The following is a 23,319-nucleotide window of genomic DNA, read 5'->3' as shown; positions in this document are numbered from 1 at the left end:
TGGTGAGAAGGGCAAATTGGGACATGGAGGTAAGCATCCCTGATGTCCCGGGACACCATATAGTCCCCTTCTTCCTGGTTCGCTATCACTGCTCTGAGTGACTCCATCTTGATTTGAACCTTTGTATGTAAGTGTTCAACTATTTCAGATTTAGAATAGGTCTCACCGAGCCGTCTGGCTTCAGTACCACAATATAGTGTGGAATAATACCCCTTTCCTTGTTGTAGGAGGGGTACTTTGATTATCACCTGCTGGGAATACAGCTTGTGAATTGTTTCCACTACTGCCTCCCTGTCGGAGGGAGACGTTGGTAAATCAGACTTCAGGAACCTGCGAGGGGGAGACGTCTCGAATTTCCAATCTGTACCCCTGGGATACTACTTGTAGGATCCACTTGCGAGTGAGCCCACTGCGTGCTGAAACTCTTGAGACGACCCCCCCCACCGCACCTGAGTCCGCTTGTACGGCCCCAGCGTCATGCTGAGGACTTGGCAGAAGCGGTGGAGGGCTTCTGTTTCTGGGAATGGGCTACCTGCTGCAGTCTTCTTCCCTTTCCTCTATCCCATGGCAGATATGACTGGCCTTTTGCCCGCTTGCCCTTATGGGGACGAAAGGACTGAGGCTGAAAAGACGTTGTCTTTTTCTCCTTTATACGGCAATACTTCCATGTGCCGTTTGGAATCTGCATCACCTGACCACTGTCGTGTCCATAAACAACTTCTGGCAGATATGGACATCGCACTTACTCTTGATGCCAGAGTGCAAATATCCCTCTGTGCATCTCGCATATATAGAAATGCATCCTTTAAATGCTCTATAGTCAATAAAATACTGTCCCTGTCAAGGGTATCAATATTTTCAGTCAGGGAATCCGACCAAGCCACCCCAGCGCTGCACATCCAGGCTGAGGCGATCGCTGGTCGCAGTATAACACCAGTATGTGTGTATATACTTTTTAGGATATTTTCCAGCCTCCTATCAGCTGGCTCCTTGAGGGCGGCCCTATCTGGAGACGGTACCGCCACTTGTTTTGATAAGCATGTGAGCGCCTTATCCACCCTAAGGGGTGTTTCCCAACGCACCTAACTTCTGGCGGGAAAGGGTATACCGCCAATAATTTTCTATCGGGGGAAACCCACGCATCATCACACACTTCATTTAATTTATCTGATTCAGGAAAAACTACAGGTAGTTTTTTCACACTCCACATAATACCCTTTTTTGTGGTACTTGTAGTATCAGAAATATGTAACACCTCCTTCATTGCCCTTAACAAGTAACGTGTGGCCCTAAAGGAAAATACGTTTGTTTCTTCACCGTCGACACTGGAGTCAGTGTCCGTGTCTGTGTCGACCGACTGAGGTAAAAGGACGTTTTAACGCCCCTGACGGTGTTTGAGACGCCTGGACAGGTACTAATTGGTTTGCCGGCCGTCTCATGACGTCAACCGACCTTGCAGCGTGTTGACATTATCACGTAATTCCTTAAATAAGCCATCCATTCCGGTGTCGACTCCCTAGAGAGTGACATCACCATTACAGGCAATTGCTCCGCCTCCTCACCAACATCGTCCTCATACATGTCGACACACACGTACCGACACACAGCACACACACAGGGAATGCTCTGATAGAGGACAGGACCCCACTAGCCCTTTGGGGAGACAGAGGGAGAGTTTGCCAGCACACACCAAAAACGCTATAATTATACAGGGACAACCTTTATATAAGTGTTTTTCCCTTATAGCATTTTAATATATATAGTCATATCGCCAAATAAGTGCCCCCCCTCTCTGTTTTAACCCTGTTTCTGTAGTGCAGTGCAGGGGAGAGCCTGGGAGCCTTCCCACCAGCATTTCTGTGAGGGAAAATGGCGCTGTGTGCTGAGGAGAATAGGCCCCGCCCCCTTTTCGGCGGGCTTCTTCTCCCGTTTTTCTGAGACCTGGCAGGGGTTAAATACATCCATATAGTCCCCAGGGGCTATATGTGATGTATTTTTAGCCAGAATAAGGTACTATCATTGCTGCCCAGGGCGCCCCCCCCAGCGCCCTGCACCCTCAGTGACCGCTGCTATGAAGTGTGCTGACAACAATGGCGCACAGCTGCAGTGCTGTGCGCTACCTTATGAAGACTGAAAAGTCTTCTGCCGCCGGTTTCTGGACCTCTTCACTTTTCGGCATCTGCAAGGGGGTCGGCGGCGCGGCTCCGGGACGAACCCCAGGGTGAGACCTGTGTTCCGACTCCCTCTGGAGCTAATGGTGTCCAGTAGCCTAAGAAGCCAATCCATCCTGCACGCAGGTGAGTTCACTTCTCTCCCCTAAGTCCCTCGATGCAGTGAGCCTGTTGCCAGCAGGACTCACTGAAAATAAAAAACCTAACAAAACTTTTACTCTAAGCAGCTCTTTAGGAGAGCCACCTAGATTGCACCCTTCTCGGCCGGGCACAAAAATCTAACTGAGGCTTGGAGGAGGGTCATAGGGGGAGAAGCCAGTGCACACCACCTGATCCTAAAGCTTTTACTTTTGTGCCCTGTCTCCTGCGGAGCCGCTATTCCCCATGGTCCTGACGGAGTCCCCAGCATCTACTAGGACGTCAGAGAAATTACATTTTCCATTTGACTTGTTTGTATATTGTCCATAAATGTTCTCATTGATTTAGTGAGACAATTTAAGAAGATCTAAAACAAGCATTGTGTCAGCTATACAGATATGGAGAGTGATGTGGATGGGAAGTAAAGCTTGGACAAGTTTTAAGAACATTCTAATGAAACTTACACTTTACATTTATTAAACATCTTGCTGGGGTAAATGTTGGAGGACCCTATTCTGTGTGTACATTACAATGTCTCGCTGTCTTCATCATGCATGCTGTCAGTCTCACAATAGAGAGATCGGTTATTGATGTACTGGGCCTCTTACCCACGTCACGGCACTGATAGCTACACGGACCCTACCACACCACCAGAGATACAGCCTCTTCTGTCATCCTACACAACCACACACCTGATCTTTATCCAGTCAGTCACGTTCTGACTCGCCATTAAGGTCTCCACGTAGTCTCTTCCCATGTAGTAGGGGGGCCTCTCATTGATCTTCTGAGGCACACGTTCCAATAAGCCAACTGGAATGTATCTACATTTAAACACAGAGCAGAGGGTGGTTACACAGGCATGTTTTACATACATGACTTCCCCTCAACATACGTGTTTGATGCTCTGTTTATCACATTAAAAATTGCTAACATAGATGTTCCCAAGAGACGTGGCTGAAAGACCACAGACCTCTGCACCACACGGCTTTCCGCCTTCCTGGGAGCTCTACCAATCCTGTCTCCCCCATTCCTTGTACTGTATGAGTACCCCCTCCCTCATACACCCATGTAATGGGAGGTTCTCTGCCGCCACGCCACTAATGTTAGGGAATGTGTACAAGTCTGAGGTAAGTGACACTCATGTATAAGAAATCCTATGCTCACAGTCCCACACCTATTACATTTATAACTTTACAATCTGTTTTCAGGAGGACATAAAGAAAATAAATGAACTACAGCCAAAAATGAACCCTGTGAGGCCGATGCACAGCAAAAAAACCAAAAACAAGTAACTGTGCACCTGAGCAAAACCATACTGCACTGCCAGGTAGGGCAGATGTAACAAGTGCAGAGAGATTTAGATCTGAGAAGGACGTGTCCAAACTCAAATCTAGACTGCAGTTGTAGAATATAAGGTGTATTCAATAAGAGTCGGAAGCTGCCATCTTGTCGGAAAGATGGCAGCTTCTGACTGATTTAGGTTGGAAGGGGTTCCGACCTATTCAATAGGTGCTGATTTTTTTCCAACAAGTTGGGAATTCCCGACTTGTCGGAAAACACGTGGATCAGCGGAAATAGCCGCCAATCTGCATGCTTCTGTAGGAAATGGGGCCAAATCCGACCAATTTTGGCCCCCTTTCTGACAAACTCAATCCGACTTGAAAATAATTCGTACTGAGGTGCGGAGACAGGGAGCGGTGCGGCGGGCTACGGGGATGAGAGGTACCTTGACAGCCGTACCTCGGCCAGGCACCTCTCTCGCCGCCATCACCCCCCGCCGCCGACCAGCTCACCCCAGCCGGCCGCCGCCATCTGCACCCCCTGCCGCCGCCGTCAGCGCACCTGGCAGCCGCTGACAGCAGCAGCAGGACAGGACCCCGGGTACGGCCAAATCAGACAGTCGGATTTGGCTGTCTACTGAATAGCCCTTGTCGGATCCATTCCGACAAATGCATGTCGGAATAGATCCGACACTTATTGAATACACCCCATAAAGCTGTGCAGCATGTGTGGGCTACCGGTCACTATACCAACACCGGGATCCCAATCCGTTACCAGCCTGCAGGTCGGCATGCCGACCAACAGGGACTATGCCCACTCGTGAGTGTCCACAACACCCATAGAGTGGGAATAGAACCTGCAGCAAGAGCAGCGAGCCACAGAGCCCACGCAGCGAGCCCGCAAGGGCCTCTGTTGTGCTCCCCCCAAGTAAAACCTAGGATCCCGGCGTCAGTATGGTGACCGGCGGTCACGCAAACCCAACCCGTGGGCTACACGCAAAAGCAGCCTGTATTTACCCTGCATGGAAAGAAAAAAAATATTTGCACCCCTTGCAATGCAACATGATTTGCTCCAGAAGTCACTAGCTCTTTTTGCTGGGGGAAGAGAGTGACATGCACATTACATCCTACCTGCAGAGGAAGGAGAGCCACTCTAACATAAACCGCCTCGTTCTCTCCACTCCCTGAGCGTCTGCGCCCCAGTGCTCCAGGCCGTAGTTAGTGAACTCCCGGAGGATGTCCAACCTCTCCGAAGAGGAAATGTCCCAATGCCGCTGCTCCTTTATCTCCGTGAAAAGCCAGGGCTTTACAAGTGCCCCTCTGAAACCAGCAATTACAGGGTGTAAATGGGTGTATCAACCACAGAATAATACACAAGATTCCAATAGCGCAAAAAAAACCCGACCACTGACCTTGCCAGCATGACCCCAGAGACGCCCGTCTGCATGGCGCGGTTTGCATCCTCAAAAGAGAAGATGTCTCCACTACCTGGAAATGAATGTGTTCATTTAAAAACTCACAATACTTGCACATATTAAATCTCTAGATAGAGATCATATATACCACATAAGAGTGCATGAGAAAGGAAGGGGTTTTGCGGACATACACTGGACACCACTACAGAGTGGTGTCCAGTGTATGCCCCCATCAGTGCTGGATAAGAAGAAATACAAACATTAATTTTCATTTGTGTAGAATTTGCAAAATAAGGGACTAATCTGACAGTTCAGTAACCATGAAACATAGAATGTGATGGCAGGTAAGAACCACTTGGTCCATCTAGTTTGCAACTTGGTATAAGCAGAACTACAAAACCTTACTTAGACACAAAGGGTGATATTCAAATGATGTATCACGCCCAATCTCCTTTCTAAAGTGATCCCCGTTATCGCGCATATCACACCAATAGTAATCAGGTTTAGCTCCATAAAGGGTTGGGTGCCTTGCTACCCTGGGGGTAGCAAGCTGAAAATAAGAATTTACTTACCGATAATTCTATTTCTCATAGTCCGTAGTGGATGCTGGGGACTCCGAAAGGACCATGGGGGGGATAGCGGCTCCGCAGGAGACTGGGCACAAAAGTAAAAGCTTTAGGACTACCTGGTGTGCACTGGCTCCTCCCCCTATGACCCTCCTCCAAGCCTCAGTTAGGATACTGTGCCCGGACGAGCGTACACAATAAGGAAGGATTTTGAATCCCGGGTAAGACTCATACCAGCCACACCAATCACACCGTACAACTTGTGATCTGAACCCAGTTAACAGCATGATAACAGAGGAGCCTCTGAAAAGATGGCTCACAACAATAATAACCCGATTTTTGTAACAATAACTATGTACAAGTATTGCAGACAATCCGCACTTGGGATGGGCGCCCAGCATCCACTACGGACTATGAGAAATAGAATTATCGGTAAGTAAATTCTTATTTTCTCTGACGTCCTAGTGGATGCTGGGGACTCCGAAAGGACCATGGGGATTATACCAAAGCTCCCAAACGGGCGGGAGAGTGCGGATGACTCTGCAGCACCGAATGAGAGAACTCCAGGTCCTCCTCAGCCAGGGTATCAAATTTGTAGAATTTAGCAAACGTGTTTGCCCCTGACCAAGTAGCTGCTCTGCAAAGTTGTAAAGCCGAGACCCCTCGGGCAGCCGCCCAAGATGAGCCCACTTTCCGTGTGGAATGGGCTTTTACAGATTTTGGCTGTGGCAGGCCTGCCACAGAATGTGCAAGCTGAATTGTACTACAAATCCAACGAGCAATAGTCTGCTTAGAAGCAGGAGCACCCAGCTTGTTGGGTGCATACAGGATAAACAGCGAGTCAGATTTTCTGACTCCAGCCGTCCTGGAAACATATATTTTCAGGGCCCTGACTACGTCCAGCAACTTGGAATCCTCCAAGTCCCTAGTAGCCGCAGGTACCACAATAGGCTGGTTTAAGTGAAACGCTGAAACCACCTTAGGGAGAAATTGAGGACGAGTCCTCAATTCTGCCCTGTCCGTATGAAAAATTAGGTAAGGGCTTTTATAGGATAAAGCCGCCAATTCTGAGACACGCCTGGCTGAAGCCAGGGCTAACAGCATTACCACTTTCCATGTGAGATATTTTAAGTCCACAGTGGTGAGTGGTTCAAACCAATGTGATTTTAGGAACCCCAAAACTACATTGAGATCCCAAGGTGCCACTGGAGGCACAAAAGGAGGCTGTATATGCAGTACCCCCTTGACAAACGTCTGAACTTCAGGAACTGAAGCTAGTTCTTTTTGGAAGAATATCGACAGGGCCGAAATTTGAACCTTAATGGACCCTAATTTTAGGCCCATAGACAGTCCTGTTTGCAGGAAATGCAGGAAACGACCCAGTTGAAATTCCTCTGTAGGGGCCTTCCTGGCCTCACACCACGCAACATATTTACGCCAAATACGGTGATAATGTTGCACAGTTACATCCTTCCTGGCTTTGATCAGGGTAGGGATGACTTCATCCGGAATGCCTTTTTCCTTCAGGATCCGGCGTTCAACCGCCATGCCGTCAAACGCAGCCGCGGTAAGTCTTGGAACAGACAGGGTCCCTGCTGGAGCAGGTCCTTTCTTAGAGGTAGAGGCCACGGGTCTTCCGTGAGCATCTCTTGAAGTTCCGGGTACCAAGTCCTTCTTGGCCAATCCGGAGCCACGAGTATAGTCCTTACTCCTCTCCTTCTTATGATTCTCAGTACCTTGGGTATGAGAGGCAGAGGAGGGAACACATACACTGACTGGTACACCCACGGTGTTACCAGAGCGTCCACAGCTATTTCCTGAGGGTCCCTTGACCTGGCGCAATATCTGTCCAGTTTTTTGTTGAGGCGGGACGCCATCATGTCCACCTTTGGTTTTTCCCAACGGTTCACAATCATGTGGAAGACTTCTGGGTGAAGTCCCCACTCCCCCGGGTGGAGGTCGTGTCTGCTGAGGAAGTCTGCTTCCCAGTTGTCCACTCCCGGAATGAACACTGCTGACAGTGCTATCACATGATTTTCCGCCCAGCGAAGAATCCTTGCAACTTCCGTCATTGCCCTCCTGCTTCTTGTGCCGCCCCGTCTGTTTACGTGGGCGACTGCTGTGATGTTGTCCGACTGGATCAACACCGGCTGACCCTGAAGCAGAGGCCTTGCCTGACTTAGGGCATTGTAAATGGCCCTTAGTTCCAGGATATTTATGTGAAGTGACGTTTCCATGCTTGACCACAAGCCCTGGAAATTTCTTCCCTGTGTGACTGCTCCCCAGCCTCTCAGGCTGGCATCCGTGGTCACCAGGACCCAGTCCTGAATGCCGAATCTGCGGCCCTCTAGAAGATGAGCACTCTGTAACCACCACAGGAGAGACACCCTTGTCCTTGGAGACAGGGTTATCCGCTGATGCATTTAAAGATGCGATCCGGACCATTTGTCCAGCAGATCCCACTGAAAAGTTCTTGCGTGGAATCTGCCGAATGGAATCGCTTCGTAAGAAGCCACCATTTTTCCCAGGACCCTTGTGCATTGATGCACTGACACTTGGCCTGGTTTTAGGAGGTTCCTGACTAGGTCGGGTAACTCCCTGGCTTTCTCCTCCGGGAGAAACACCTTTTTCTGGACTGTGTCCAGAATCATCCCTAGGAACAGCAGACGTGTCGTCGGAATCAGCTGCGATTTTGGAATATTTAGAATCCACCCGTGCTGTCGTAGTACTACTTGAGATAGTGCTACTCCGACCTCTAACTGTTCCCTGGACCTTGCCCTTATCAGGAGATCGTCCAAGTAAGGGATAATTAAGACGCCTTTTCTTCGAAGAAGAATCATCATTTCGGCCATTACCTTGGTAAAGACCCGGGGTGCCGTGGACAATCCAAACGGCAGCGTCTGAAACTGATAGTGACAGTTCTGTACCACAAACCGGAGGTACCCTTGGTGAGAAGGGCAAATTGGGACATGGAGGTAAGCATCCTTGATGTCCAGAGACACCATATAGTCCCCTTCTTCCAGGTTCGCTATCACTGCTCTGAGTGACTCCATCTTGAATTTGAACCTTTGTATGTAAGTGTTCAAGGATTTCAGATTTAAAATAGGTCTCACCGAGCCGTCCGGCTTCGGTACCACAAACAGCGTGGAATAATACCCCTTTCCCTGTTGTAGGAGGGGTACCTTGATTATCACCTGCTGGGAATACAGCTTGTGAATGGCTTCCAATACCGCCTCCCTGTCGGAGGGAGACGTTGGTAAAGCAGACTTCAGGAACCGGCGAGGGGGAGACGTCTCGAATTCCAATGTGTACCCCTGAGATACTACCTGCAGGATCCAGGGGTCCACTTGCGAGTTAGCCCACTGCGCGCTGAAATTCTTGAGACGGGCCCCCACTGTGCCTGAGTCCGCTTGTAAGGCCCCAGCGTCATGCTGAGGACTTGGCAGAAGCGGGGGAGGGCTTCTGTTCCTGGGAAGAGGCTGCCTGCTGCAGTCTTTTTCCCCTTCCTCTGCCCCGGGGCAGATATGAGTGGCCTTTTGCCCGCTTGCTCTTATGGGGACAAAAGGACTGAGCCTGAAAAGACGGTGTCTTTTTCTGCTGAGAGGTGACCTGGGGTAAAAAGGTGGATTTCCCAGCCGTTGCCGTGGCCACCAGGTCCGATAGACCGACCCCAAATAACTCCTCCCCTTTATACGGCAATACTTCCATATGCCGTTTGGAATCCGCATCACCTGACCACTGTCGCGTCCATAACCCTCTTCTGGCAGAAATGGACAGCGCACTTACTCTTGATGCCAGAGTGCAAATATCCCTCTGTGCATCTCGCATATATAGAAATGCATCCTTTAAATGCTCTATAGTCAATAATATACTGTCCCTGTCCAGGGTATCAATATTTTCAGTCAGGGAATCCGACCAAGCCACCCCAGCACTGCACATCCAGGCTGAGGCGATTGCTGGTCGCAGTATAATACCAGTATGTGTGTATATACTTTTTAGGATATTTTCCAGCTTCCTATCAGCTGGTTCCTTGAGGGCGGCCGTATCAGGAGACGGTAACGCCACTTGTTTTGATAAGCGTGTGAGCGCCTTATCTACCCTAGGGGGTGTTTCCCAACGCGCCCTAACCTCTGGCGGGAAAGGGTATAATACCAATAATTTTTTAGAAATTAGCAGTTTTTTATCGGGGGAAACCCACGCTTCATCACACACCTCATTTAATTCATCTGATTCAGGAAAAACTACGGGTAGTTTTTTCACACCCCACATAATACCCTTTTTTGTGGTACTTGTAGTATCAGAAATGTTCAAAACCTCCTTCATTGCCGTGATCATGTAACGTGTGGCCCTACTGGAAAATACGTTTGTTTCCTCACCGTCGACACTGGAGTCAGTGTCCGTGTCTGGGTCTGTGTCGACCATCTGTGGTAACGGGCGCTTTAGAGCCCCTGACGGTGTTTGAGACGCCTGTACAGGTAATAACGGATTTGCCGGCTGTCTCATGTCGTCAACAGTCTTTTGTAAAGTGCTGACACTATCACGTAATTCCTTCCATAAGACCATCCAGTCAGGTGTCGACTCCCTAGGGGGTGACATCACTATTACAGGCAATTGCTCCGCCTCCATACCATTTTCCTCCTCATACATGTCGACACAACGTACCGACACACAGCACACACACAGGGAATGCTCTGATAGAGGACAGGACCCCACTAGCCCTTTGGGGAGACAGAGGGAGAGTTTGCCAGCACACACCAGAGCGCTATATATATACAGGGATAACCTTATATAAGTGTTTTTCCCTTATATAGCTGCTGTATAGATTTATCTGCCAAATTAGTGCCCCCCCTCTCTTGTTTTACCCTGTTTCTGTAGTGCAGGACTGCAGGGGAGAGTCAGGGAGCTTCCCTCCAACGGAGCTGTGAGGAAAAATGGCGCCAGTGTGCTGAGGAGATAGGCTCCGCCCCCTTCTCGGCGGCCTTTCTCCCGCTTTTTTAAGGAAAAATTGGCAGGGGTTAAATGCGTCCATATAGCCCAGGAGCTATATGTGATGTATTTTTTGCCATATAAGGTGTTTTTATTGCGTCTCAGGGCGCCCCCCCCCCAGCGCCCTGCACCCTCAGTGACCGGAGTGTGAAGTGTGCTGAGAGCAATGGCGCACAGCTGCGGTGCTGTGCGCTACCTTATTGAAGACAGGACGTCTTCTGCCGCCGATTTTCCGGACCTCTTCAGTCTTCTGGCTCTGTAAGGGGGCCGGCGGCGCGGCTCTGTGACTCATCCATGGCTGGGCCTGTGATCGTCCCTCTGGAGCTAATGTCCAGTAGCCTAAGAAGCCCAATCCACTCTGCACGCAGGTGAGTTCGCTTCTTCTCCCCTTAGTCCCTCGGTGCAGTGAACCTGTTGCCAGCAGGATTCACTGAAAATAAAAAACCTATACTTAAACTTTTTTACTAAGCAGCTCAGGAGAGCCACCTAGTGAGCACCCTTCTCGTTCGGGCACAAAAATCTAACTGAGGCTTGGAGGAGGGTCATAGGGGGAGGAGCCAGTGCACACCAGGTAGTCCTAAAGCTTTTACTTTTGTGCCCAGTCTCCTGCGGAGCCGCTATCCCCCCATGGTCCTTTCGGAGTCCCCAGCATCCACTAGGACGTCAGAGAAATGATGATACCACATCCATCAGCAGAAACAGAACGGGTGTGGATGGGGGTGAAAAGAATTGAATACCATCCAAAGTTTGAAATGTGCGAACATTCTTTAAGTGGGAATCTGTTACCATGGGGACAATCTGAGCCATCCTTAAACTTAGGCAGAATGGAGGAGGCTGGGACATGCAAGCATTGGTTGGGTTTGGGTATGAGTATTTGACGATCAAATTGTCAACACTCAGAATGGTCAAAGCCATCAAACATGATGGCACCCCCCCCCCCCCCCATATTTGTTGGGGTCAACACACAAATCTAATGCTTCTTCCCCAACCTTTTCCCTTCTCGTGTCTACCCATCTCGCTAATTTATACTACACAGATGTCGTATACCTTACCATGTCATGAAACAGTGCTTCTCTTCCTTCTCCCAGAGTCACAGCCTAACCTCATATCTTCCTCATGGTCACCAACACCGCAATTTCCTCAGTTTTCCAAGTGCACTGCCTGGCTGTCACCCTTGATCCCACCCCCTGTTTTACTCCTAATATTCAGTCTCTCTCACAATTTTGTTATCTCTACTGTCAAAATATTATTAGAAATCTCCCTTTTCTTACGATGTAACCAAAACTCTTATCCATGTTTTCATCATCATCCGCCTCAATTAGCGCAACCTATCTGGCATTGCCCTCACCCATCTATCTCCAATTCCTAAATGCGGAGACAAGATCTATCCTCCTCTCTCATTGCTCCACATCTGCTGCACCACTCTAATCTCTACACCGGCTCCCTGAGTACCCCCAAATTAAATTCAAATTACTCGGCCTCACTTACAAAGCCCTCATCACCACCCCACCATACATCTCAAACCTCATCTCAGAATAGGTAAGGCTGGATGGACCTCACTTACAAAGCCCTCATCACCACCCCACCATACATCCCAAACCTCATCTTAGAATAGGTAAGGCTGGATGGGTCTCACTTACAAAGCCCTCATCACCATCCCACCATACATCCCAAACCTCATCTCAGAATAGGTAAGGCTGGATGGGCTTTGCGCACACAAGTCCTATTGGGCTGTTTGCCATGCTGTTGGCATATATGAAGATACCAGCCCTCACTGGGTTGAGTACAAGGATGGTTGGTTATGCTGCGCTCAGACTTGTTTCTATGTGAATTAAATTATGGTCGGTGATCTATAAATTAATACGGAATGGGTATGTGCGTGACAAGATTTATTCAAGTGCAATATAGGTGACAATTGAACAATCAGAATAACACAAAGACATAGGGGTCTATTCAATGGATGCCGGATCCTCTCCGACGGAGAGGATCCGACAGAGCAGTATCCAATTATCGGGCATTTCCGTCAGGTTTTGCCAGTTGTCAAAAATGGGCCAAAAAACTGTCGGAATTGGCGGCTAATTCAACAAAACACGTGGATCCGCGGCTAAACCGCCGTGTGTTTCCCCACAAGTCGGAATTGCTGACAAGTTGGAAAAACGGCAGCTCCATTGAATAGGTTGAATCCGGATTCGACCAAAAAAAGTCGGAAACTGCCGTCTTTCCGACTTGATGGCAATTCTGACTTCAATTGAATAGACCCCAGAGTTATATGGTGTGATTGTCAAAGCAACAAAAAAAAAAAGAAAAAGAAAAGATTTTACTCACCGGTAAATCTATTTCTCGTAGTCCGTAGTGGATGCTGGGGACTCCGTAAGGACCATGGGGAATAGATGGGCTCCGCAGGAGACTGGGCACTCTAAGAAAGAATTAGGACTACTGGTGTGCACTGGCTCCTCCCTCTATGCCCCTCCTCCAGACTTCAGTTAAGGAAACTGTGCCCGGAAGAGCTGACATTACAAGGAAAGGATTTAGGAATCCAGGGTAAGACTCATACCAGCCACACCAATCACACCGTATAACTTGTGATAACATACCCAGTTACCAGTATGAACAACAACAGAGCATCAAACAAACGAATGCCAACACAACATAACCCTTTATTGAGCAATAACTATATACACGTATTGCAGAAGAAGTCCGCACTTGGGACGGGCGCCCAGCATCCACTACGGACTACGAGAAATAGATTTACCGGTGAGTAAAATCTTATTTTCTCTAACGTCCTAGTGGATGCTGGGGACTCCGTAAGGACCATGGGGATTATACCAAAGCTCCCAAAACGGGCGGGAGAGTGTGGATGACTCTGCAGCACCGAATGGGCAAACACAAGGTCCTCCTCAGCCAGGGTATCAAACTTGTAGAATTTTGCAAAAGTGTTTGAACCCGACCAAGTAGCTGCTCGGCAAAGCTGTAATGCCGAGACCCCTCGGGCAGCCGCCCAAGAAGAGCCCACTTTCCTTGTGGAATGGGCTTTTACTGATTTTGGATGCGGCAATCCAGCCGCAGAATGAGCCTGCTGAATCGTGTTACAGATCCAGCGAGCAATAGTTTGCTTTGAAGCAGGAGCACCCAGCTTGTTGGATGCATACAGGATAAACAGCGAGTCAGTTTTCCTGACTCCAGCCGTTCTGGCTACATAAATCTTCAAAGCCCTGACTACATCAAGTAACTTGGAATCCTCCAAGTCACGAGTAGCCGCAGGCACCACAATAGGTTGGTTCAAATGAAAAGATGACACCACCTTCGGCCCTGTCCATATGGAAAACCAGATAGGGGCTTTTACATGACAAAGCCGCCAATTCTGACACACGCCTAGCCGAAGCTAAGGCCAATAGCATGACCACTTTCCACGTGAGATACTTTAGCTCCACGGTCTTAAGTGGCTCAAACCAGTGAGATTTCAAGAAACTCAACACCACGCTAAGATCCCAAGGTGCCACTGGTGGCACAAAAGGGGGCTGAATATGTAGCACTCCCTATACAACGTCTGGACTTCAGGAAGAGAAGTCAGTTCTTTTTGAAAGAAAATGGATAGACCCGTAACCTGGACCCTAATGGAACTCAATTTCAGGCCCAATGTCACTCCCGACTGTAGGAAGTGAAGGAAACGGCCCAGCTGGAATTCCTCCGTAGGGGCATTCCTGGCCTCACACCAAGCAACATTTTTTTCCGCCATATACGGTGATAATGTTTAGCCGTCACCTCCTTCCTAGCCTTTATCAGTGTAGGAATAACCTCATCCGGAATGCCTTTTTCTGCCAGGATCCGGCGTTCAAACTCCATGCCAACAAATGCAGCCGCGGTAAGTCTTGGAACAGACAGGGCCCCTGCTGCAACAAGTCCTGTCTGAGAGGCAGAGGCTATGGGTCCTCTGTGAGCATTTCTTGCAGATCTGGATACCAAGTCCATCTTGGCCAATCCGGAACAATGAGTATTGTTCTCACTCCTCCTTTTCCTATGATTCTCAGCACCTTTGTTATGAGAGGAAGAGGAGGAAACACATAAACCGACTGGAACACCCACTGTGTCACTAATGCGTCCACAGCAATCGCCTGAGGGTCTCTTGACCTGGCGCAACATCTCTGTAGCTTTTTGTTGAGGCGGGATGCCATCATGTCCACCTGTGGCAGTTCCCACCGCCTTGCAATCTGCAAATTCTTTATGAAGTCCCCACTCTCCCGTGTGGAGGTCGTGCCAGCTGAGGAAGTCTGCTTCCCAGTTGTCCACTCCCGGAATGAACACTGCTGACAGTGCTCTTACGTGATTCTCCGCCCAGCGAAGAATTCTGGTGGCTTCCGCCATCGCCACTCTGCTCCTTGTGCCGCCTTGGCGGTTCACATGAGCCACTGCTGTGATGTTGTCTGACTGAATCAGCACCGATATGTCGCGAAGCAGGTTCTCCGCTTGACTTAGGGCGTTGCATATGGCCCTTAATTCCAGGATATTGATGTGAAGGCAAGTCTCCTGACTTGACCACCGCCCTTGGAAATTCCTTCCCTGTGTGACTGCCCCCCACCCTCGGAGCCTTGCATCCGTGGTCACCAGGACCCCGACCTGAATGCCGAATCTGCGACCTTCGAGAAGGTGAGCACTTTGCAGCCACCACAGGAGAGACACCCTGGCCCTGGGGGATAGGGTGATTAACCGATGCATCTGAAGATGTGATCCGGACCACTTGTCCAGTACGTCCCATTGGAAGGTCCTCGCATGGAACCTGCCGAAGGGAATGGCCTCGTATGATGCCACCATCCTTCCCAGGACTCGAGTGCAGTGATGCACTGACACCTGTTTTGGTTTTAATAGATTTCTGACCAGTGTCACGAGCTCCTGAGCTCTCTCTATCGGGAGATAAACCCTTTTCTGGTCTGTGTCTAGGATCATGCCTAGGAGAGGCAGATGAGCTGTAGGAACGAACTGCGACTTTGGAATACATAGAATCCAGCCGTGTTGCCGTTACACTTCCAGAGAAAGTGATTCGCTGTTCAGCAACTGCTCTCTTGATCTCGCTTTTATGAGGAGATCGACCAAGTACGTGATAATAGTGACACCTTGCTTCCGCAGGAGCACCATCATTTCCGCCATTACCTTGGTGAATATTCTCGGGGCCGTGGAGAGACCAACCGGCAACGTCTGAAATTGGTAATGACAATCCCGTACCGCAATTCTGAGGTACGCCTGATGAGGTGGATTTACCATAAAATCTCCCCCTTTTCATGCTTGCAATGACCGCTCTTAGCGATTCCATCTTGAACTTGAACCTTTTTAGGTATATGTTCAGGGATTTTAAATTCAATATGGGTCTGACCGAAACGTCTGATTCGGGACTACCACATGGTCGAATAATAACCCCCTCCTTGTCGAAGGAGGGGAACCTTGACCACCACCTGTTGAAGATACAATTTGTAAATTGCAGTTAACCCTGTTTCCCTCTCGTGGGGGGAAGCCGGCAGGGCCGGCAGTGAGGAGGCATCTTCTCAAAGTCCAGCTTGTATCCCTGAGACACAATATCTATTGCCCAGGGATCTAACCGGGAGTGAACCCACTTGTGGCTGAACTTACGAAAGCGTGCCCCACCGGGCCTAGCTCCGCCTGTGGAGCCCCAGCGACATGCGGTGGATTTTGTAGAGGCCGGGGAGGACTTCTGTTCCTGGGAACTAGCTGTGTTGTGCAGCTTCTTTCCTCTGGCCCCGCCTCTGGCAAGAAAGGACGCACCTCGGGCTTTCTTGTTTCTTTGTTCGAAAAGCTGCATTTGATAATGACGTGCTTTCCTAGGCTGTGCAGGAATATAAGGCAAAATATCAGAATTACCAGCTATAGCCGTGGAGACCAGGTCCGAGAACCCTTCTCCACACAATCCTCAGCCTTCCATATGCCACTTAAGTTGGCATCATCTGTCCATTACATATGCTACAGGACACGTCAAGCAGAAATCGACATAGCTTTGACTCTAGGACCCAGTATACTCATGTCTCTTTGGGCATGTTTGATTATATATATATCTCTTAAGACAGCATCTTTAATATATATATATATATATATATATATATATATATATATATATATCTCTATATACATACATATATATATATATATATATATATATATATATACACACATGCTAGGGTCTCAATTTCTGCTGATAAGGTACCTGTCCACGCCGCCACAGCGCTATAAACCCATGCCGACACAATCGCCGGTCTGAGTAGTGTACCAGAATGTGCACGCTATCTGCAGGATCCCTGAGAATAGCTAGGGCTACCTTCTGGGCAAACGTGACACCCTAGGGGAAGATTTCCATCACATCCTGGCCCTAGTGGGGAAAGGATACTGTCTGAGAATTCTTTGTGGGAAACTGCAGTCTCTTGTCTGGAGATTCCCGCTCTTTTTCCTCATGAGAGGAGGGAAATTTACCTCAGCTTTCTTCCCCTTAAACATGTGTACCCTTGTGTCAGGGACAGATGAGTCATCAGTGATATGCAAATCATCTTTTATTACAATAATCATATATTGAATACTTTTCTGCCATTTTGGCTGTAACTTTGCATTATCGTAGTCGACACTGGAGTCAAACTCCGTGTCGATATCAGTGTTTATTATTTTGGATAGTGAGCATTGTGAGACTCTGAAGGTCACTGCGCCATAGGGACAGACATGGGTAGATTGTCTGTTCTCTAATCTTTTGTGCAATAAATTCACCTTAGCACTTACACATATCCAAACAGGTGTCGGCGTTGTCGACGGAGACACCCTCTCACACACATATTAGCTCCATCTCCTCCTTAGGGGAGCCTTTTACCTCAGACATGTCGACACACACGTACCGACACCACACACACAGGGGAAGCTCTATTTGAAGACCGTTCCCCCACAAGGCCCTTTGGAGAGACAGAGAGAGAGTATGCCAGCACACACCCCAGCGCTATATGACCCAGGAATCACACAGTAACTTAGTGTTAACCCAGTAGCTGCTATATATATTGTTTTTACGCCAAATTTATGTGCCCCCCCTCTCTTTTTCACCCTCTTCTATCGTGCTTCTGCAGGGGAGAGCCTGGGGAGCTTCCTCCCAGCGGAGCTGTGGAGAGAAAATGGCGCTGGTGAGTGCTGAGGAAGAAGCCCCGCCCCCTCAGCAGCGGGCTTCTGTCCCGCGATTTTGTGTAAAAACAATGGCGGGGGCTCATACAGTGCCCAGCTGTATATATGCCCTATTCTGCCAGGAGGTACTCAATTGCTGCCCAGGGCGCCCCCCCCTGCACCCTACAGTGACCGGAGTGTGTGGGTGTAATGTGGGAGCAATGGCGCACAGCTGCAGTGCTGTGCGCTACCTCATATGAAGACAGGAGTCTTCTGCCGCCGATTTTGACGTCTTCTTGCTTCACCCGCCGGCTTCTGTCATCTGGCTCTGCGAGGGGGATGGCGGCGCGGCTCCGGGAACGGACGACCAAGGTTAAGTTCCTGTGTTCGATCCCTCTGGAGCTAATGGTGTCCAGTAGCCTAAGAAGCGCAACCTAGCCGCAGTTAGTAGGTTTGCTTCTCTCCCCTCAGTCCCACGTAGCAGAGAGTCTGTTGCCAGCAGAAGCTCTCTGAAAATAAAAACCCTAACTAAAATACTTTCTTATTAGCAAGCTCAGGAGAGCTCACTAAAATGCACCCAGCTCCGTCCGGGCACAGATTCTAACTGAGGTCTGGAGGAGGAGCATAGAGGGAGGAGCCAGTGCACACCAGTAGTCCTAATTCTTTCTTAGAGTGCCCAGTCTCCTGCGGAGCCCGTCTATTACCCATGGTCCTTACGGAGTCCCCAGCATCCACTAGGACGTTAGAGAAAAAAAAAATGTCCAATACAAGTTCAGAATGTCGCAATATTTCTTTTTAAATTGAATTGGACAATTTTTTCTTAATTTATTTTTTTCCATTTGCTTGATGATCACACTGTCATACAGGCGACTGTCTCTGCTCACTCTAGATTGTAAGCTCGCTCAGGAACTCGGCCCTCCCAACCATTTCATTTTGTAGACCTTGTATGTCCATGTGTTATGTACGCCATTGTTCCCACAATGCACCCTGGTAACATTACAAATCAACGACAATAATAATAATAATACTCTGCCTTTTCCCTGCTGGCGACGTAAACCCAATTTACTGCAGATACATATCAGTCATGGGAATTTTGCTCCTTTAGCCTTTTTATAGCAGTAATATTAAAACCAAGGTAACCGTAACTTCATAGTACAGGATGAGGCAAATCAGGACATCACATATCAGAGCCACAAAATGCTGAAACATCATCTTTCCGTTATGAGACAGAGTCTGACCCACAATAACAACATTAAGAACTGGTATTGGAATGTTCAAATCAAAATGTGCAGTAATATTATATTATATCATCTACAAAAGTTACTGTTTTAAAAGGAAACTACGACTTTGTGGAACTTACCAAACAAGGGAAGAGGGTCGGCAATTTTAGCACAATAATTAATATAATCCCAGTCAGCAAGCTTTGTGTAACGCTGCTCTCTGGATCGTCCGTGAAGCTGCAGTAAAATAATAGAAAGCAATAAAACTAAGTATAAAGAATAATATGAAATAGGTACGTACATTGCTCATTGATACAGTGCACTAAAAGGAAAGGCGAGGGGTTGCAGGCAGTAAGACAGCAGCTCTAGTGATTGGGCTTGGTCATGTCAAAAACTAATAATCCAGACATATACAGTATATATACACAATCACTCACACACACACACACACACACACACACACACACACACACACACACCAAACATAGGGGGTCATTCAGATCTGATCGCTGCTGTGCGTTTTTGCAGCGGGCGATCAGATCCAAAACAGATCACAGCGGGTGATCAGATCTAAGCTGCGCATGCGTATGCGCGACGAAGGGCTGCAAAGGGGATCGCCGGTCAGCGACGGGTTTGTGCAAAGGATCCATTCGCATGAGCATTCGCAAGGAGATTAATAGGAAGAGGGGGTTTGTGGGTGGCAACTGACCGTTTTCAGGGAGTGTTTGGAGAAACGCAGGCATGTCCGAGCATTTGAATGGCGGGTGTCTGACGTCAAGTCTGGTCCTGAGCAGGCTGATGTGATCGCAGCGGCTGAGTAAGTCCTGGGCTGCGCAGACACTGCAGAAAATCAGTTTGTGCAGCTCTGCTACACATGCGTTCACACACTTGCACAGCGAAGATACACTACCCTTGTAGGCAGAGACTATCTGATCGCAGCCTGCAAAAATCTCTGCCCAGCAATCAGGTCTGAATTACCCCCATAGATAGGACTGTAGTAAATAGGGCACAAGTGATGGGGAGAAGGGGTGCAGGCATCTTCTGTGGTGTACAGGTGGAAAGTCACTAGCAGTGTGCGGGCAATCCTTGGTGTCCTAGCAATGGTGTACAGGTGGAAAGTCACTAGCAGTGTGCGGGCAATCCTTGGTGCCCTAGCAATGGTGTACAGGTGGAAAGTCATAGCAGTGTGCGGGCAACCCCTGGTGCACTGGTTGTGGTGTACAGGTGGAAAGTCACTAGCAGTGCGCGGGCAATCCTTGGTGCCCTAGTAATGGTGTACAGGTGGAAAGTTACTAGCAGAATGCGGGCAACCCCTGGTGCACTGGTTGTGGTGTACAGGTAGAAATTAACTAGCAGTGTGCGGGCAATCCTTGGTGCCCTAGCAATGGTGTACAGGTGGAAAGTCACTAGCAGTGCACGGGCAATCCTTGGTACCCTAGCAATGGTGTACAGGTGGAAAGTCACTAGCAGTGTGCGGGCAATCCTTGGTGCCCTAGCAATGGTGTACAGGTGGAAAGTCACTAGCAGTGTGCGGGCAATCCTTGGTACCCTAGCAATGGTGTACAGGTGGAAAGTCACTAGCAGTGTGCGGGCAATCCTTGGTGTCCTAGCAATGGTGTACAGGTGGAAAGTCACTAGCAGTGTGCGGGCAATCCTTGGTGCCCTAGCAATGGTGTACAGGTGGAAAGTCATAGCAGTGTGCGGGCAACCCCTGGTGCACTGGTTGTGGTGTACAGGTGGAAAGTCACTAGCAGTGCGCGGGCAATCCTTGGTGCCCTAGTAATGGTGTACAGGTGGAAAGTTACTAGCAGAATGCGGGCAACCCCTGGTGCACTGGTTGTGGTGTACAGGTGGAAATTAACTAGCAGTGTGCGGGCAATCCTTGGTGCACTGGTTGTGGTGTACAGGTGGAAAGTCACTAGCAGTGTGCGGGCAATCCTTGGTGCCCTAGTAATGGTGTACAGGTGGAAAGTCACTAGCAGTGTGCGGGCAATCCTTGGTGCCCTAGTAATGGTGTACAGGTGGAAAGTCACTAGCAGTGTGCGGGCAATCCTTGGTGCCCTAGCAATGGTGTACAGGTGGAAAGTCACTAGCAGTGTGCGGGCAATCCTTGGTGCCCTAGCAATGGTGTACAGGTGGAAAGTCACTAGCAGTGCACGGGCAATCCCTGGTACCCTAGCAATGGTGTACAGGTGGAAAGTCACTAGCAGTGTGTGGGCAATCTTTGGTGTCCTAGTAATGGTGTACAGGTGGAAATTAACTAGCAGTGTGCGGGCAATTCTTGGTGCCCTTGTAATGGTGTACAGGTGGAAAGTTACTAGCAGAATGCGGGCAACCCCTGGTGCACTGGTTGTGGTGTACAGGTGGAAATTAACTAGCAAGTGTGCGGGCAATTCTTGGTGCACTGGTTGTGGTGTACAGGTGGAAATTCAGTAGCAGTGTGCGGGCAATCCTTGGTGCACTGGTTGTGGTGTACAGGTGGAAAGTCACTAGCAGTGTGCGGGCAATCCTTGGTGCCCTAGTAATGGTGTACAAGTGGAAAGTCATAGCAGTGTGCGGGCAACCCCTGGTGCACTGGTTGTGGTGTACAGGTGGAAAGTCACTAGCAGTGCGCGGGCAATCCTTGGTGCCCTAGTAATGGTGTACAGGTGGAAAGTTACTAGCAGAATGCGGGCAACCCCTGGTGCACTGGTTGTGGTGTACAGGTGGAAATTAACTAGCAGTGTGCGGGCAATCCTTGGTGCACTGGTTGTGGTGTACAGGTGGAAAGTCACTAGCAGTGTGCGGGCAATCCTTGGTGCCCTAGCAATGGTGTACAGGTGGAAAGTCACTAGCAGTGTGCGGGCAATTCTTGGTGCACTGGTTGTGGTGTACAAGTGGAAAGTCATAGCAGTGTGCGGGCAACCCCTGGTGCACTGGTTGTGGTGTACAGGTGGAAAGTCACTATCAGTGTGCGGGCAATCCTTGGTGCACTGGTTGTGGTGTACAGGTGGAAAGTCACTAGCAGTGTGCGGGCAATCATTGGTGCACTGGTTGTGGTGTACAGGTGGTCACTAGCAGTGTGCGGGCAACCCCTGATGCACTGGTTGTGGTGTACAGGTGGAAAGTCACTATAGTGTGCGGGCAATCCTTGGTGCACTGGTTGTGGTGTACAGGTGGAAAGTCACTAGCAGTGTGGTGGCAATCCTTGGTGCACCGGTTGTGGTACAGGTGGAGGCAATCCTTGGTGCACTGGTTGTGGTGTACAGGTGGTAAGTCACTAGCAGTGTGCGGGCAATCCTTGGTGCACTGGTTGTGGTGTACAGGTGGTAAGTCACTAGCAGTGTGCGGGCAATTCTTGGTGCCCTAGTAATGGTGTACAGGTGGAAAGTCACTAGCAGTGCACGGGCAATCCTTGGTGCCCTAGTAATGGTGTACAGGTGGAAAGTTACTAGCAGTGTGTGGGCAATCCTTGGTGCCCTAGCAATGGTGTACAGGTGGAAAGTCACTAGCAGTGCACGGGCAATCCTTGGTGCCCTAGTAATGGTGTACAGGTGGAAAGTCACTAGCAGTGCACGGGCAATCCTTGGTGCCCTAGTAATGGTGTACAGGTGGAAAGTCACTAGCAGTGCACGGGCAATCCTTGGTGCCCTAGTAATGGTGTACAGGTGAAAAGTTACTAGCAGTGCGCGGGCAATCCTTGGTGCCCTAGTAATGGTGTACAGGTGGAAAGTCACTAGCAGTGCGCAGGCAATCCTTGGTGCCCTAGTAATGGTGTACAGGTGGAAAGTTACTAGCAGAATGCGGGCAACCCCTGGTGCACTGGTTGTGGTGTACAGGTGGAAATTAACTAGCAGTGTGCAGGCAATCCTTGGTGCACTGGTTGTGGTGGACAGGTGGAAAGTCACTAGCAGTGTGCGGGCAACCCCTGGTGAACTGGTTGTGGTGTACAGGTGGAAAGTCACTAGCAGTGTGCAGGCAATCCTTGGTGCCCTAGCAATGGTGTACAGGTGGAAAGTCACTAGCAGTGCACGGGCAATCCTTGGTACCCTAGCAATGGTGTACAGGTGGAAAGTCACTAGCAGTGTGCGGGCAATCCTTGGTGCCCTAGTAATGGTGTACAGGTGGAAAGTCACTAGCAGTGTGCGGGCAATCCTTGGTGCCCTAGTAATGGTGTACATGTGGAAAGTCACTAGCAGTGCGCGGGCAATCCTTGGTGCCCTAGTAATGGTGTACAGGTGGAAAGTTACTAGCAGTGCGCGGGCAATCCTTGGTGCCCTAGTAATGGTGTACAGGTGGAAAGTTACTAACAGAATGAGGGCAACCCCTGGTGCACTGGTTGTGGTGTACAGGTGGAAATTAACTAGCAGTGTGCGGGCAATTCTTGGTGCACTGGTTGTGGTGTACAAGTGGAAAGTCATAGCAGTGTG

General features: G+C 49.3%; 1 protein-coding gene across 2 annotated transcripts in view; it reads right to left on the bottom strand.

The window, feature by feature from the left end:
- Nucleotides 1-23,319, bottom strand: part of DUS3L (dihydrouridine synthase 3 like) — a 67,103-nt gene that overhangs the window by 5,548 nt on the left and 38,236 nt on the right. For both annotated transcript variants that reach the window (XM_063921444.1, XM_063921445.1), the window contains exons 10-13: nt 19,051-19,147; nt 5,002-5,077; nt 4,721-4,909; nt 3,002-3,130 (exon numbers count right to left, since the gene is read on the bottom strand). In XM_063921444.1, coding sequence (XP_063777514.1) covers nt 3,002-3,130; nt 4,721-4,909; nt 5,002-5,077; nt 19,051-19,147 — 491 coding nt within the window. The remainder of the gene's footprint in view (nt 1-3,001; nt 3,131-4,720; nt 4,910-5,001; nt 5,078-19,050; nt 19,148-23,319) is intronic.

This window comes from Pseudophryne corroboree, chromosome 5, assembly GCF_028390025.1.
Source record: "Pseudophryne corroboree isolate aPseCor3 chromosome 5, aPseCor3.hap2, whole genome shotgun sequence".
In the NCBI taxonomy this organism is placed as follows: domain Eukaryota; kingdom Metazoa; phylum Chordata; class Amphibia; order Anura; family Myobatrachidae; genus Pseudophryne; species Pseudophryne corroboree.
Note: the sequence above shows the minus strand (reverse complement) of the source record. Positions and strands in the feature narration are given on the sequence as shown.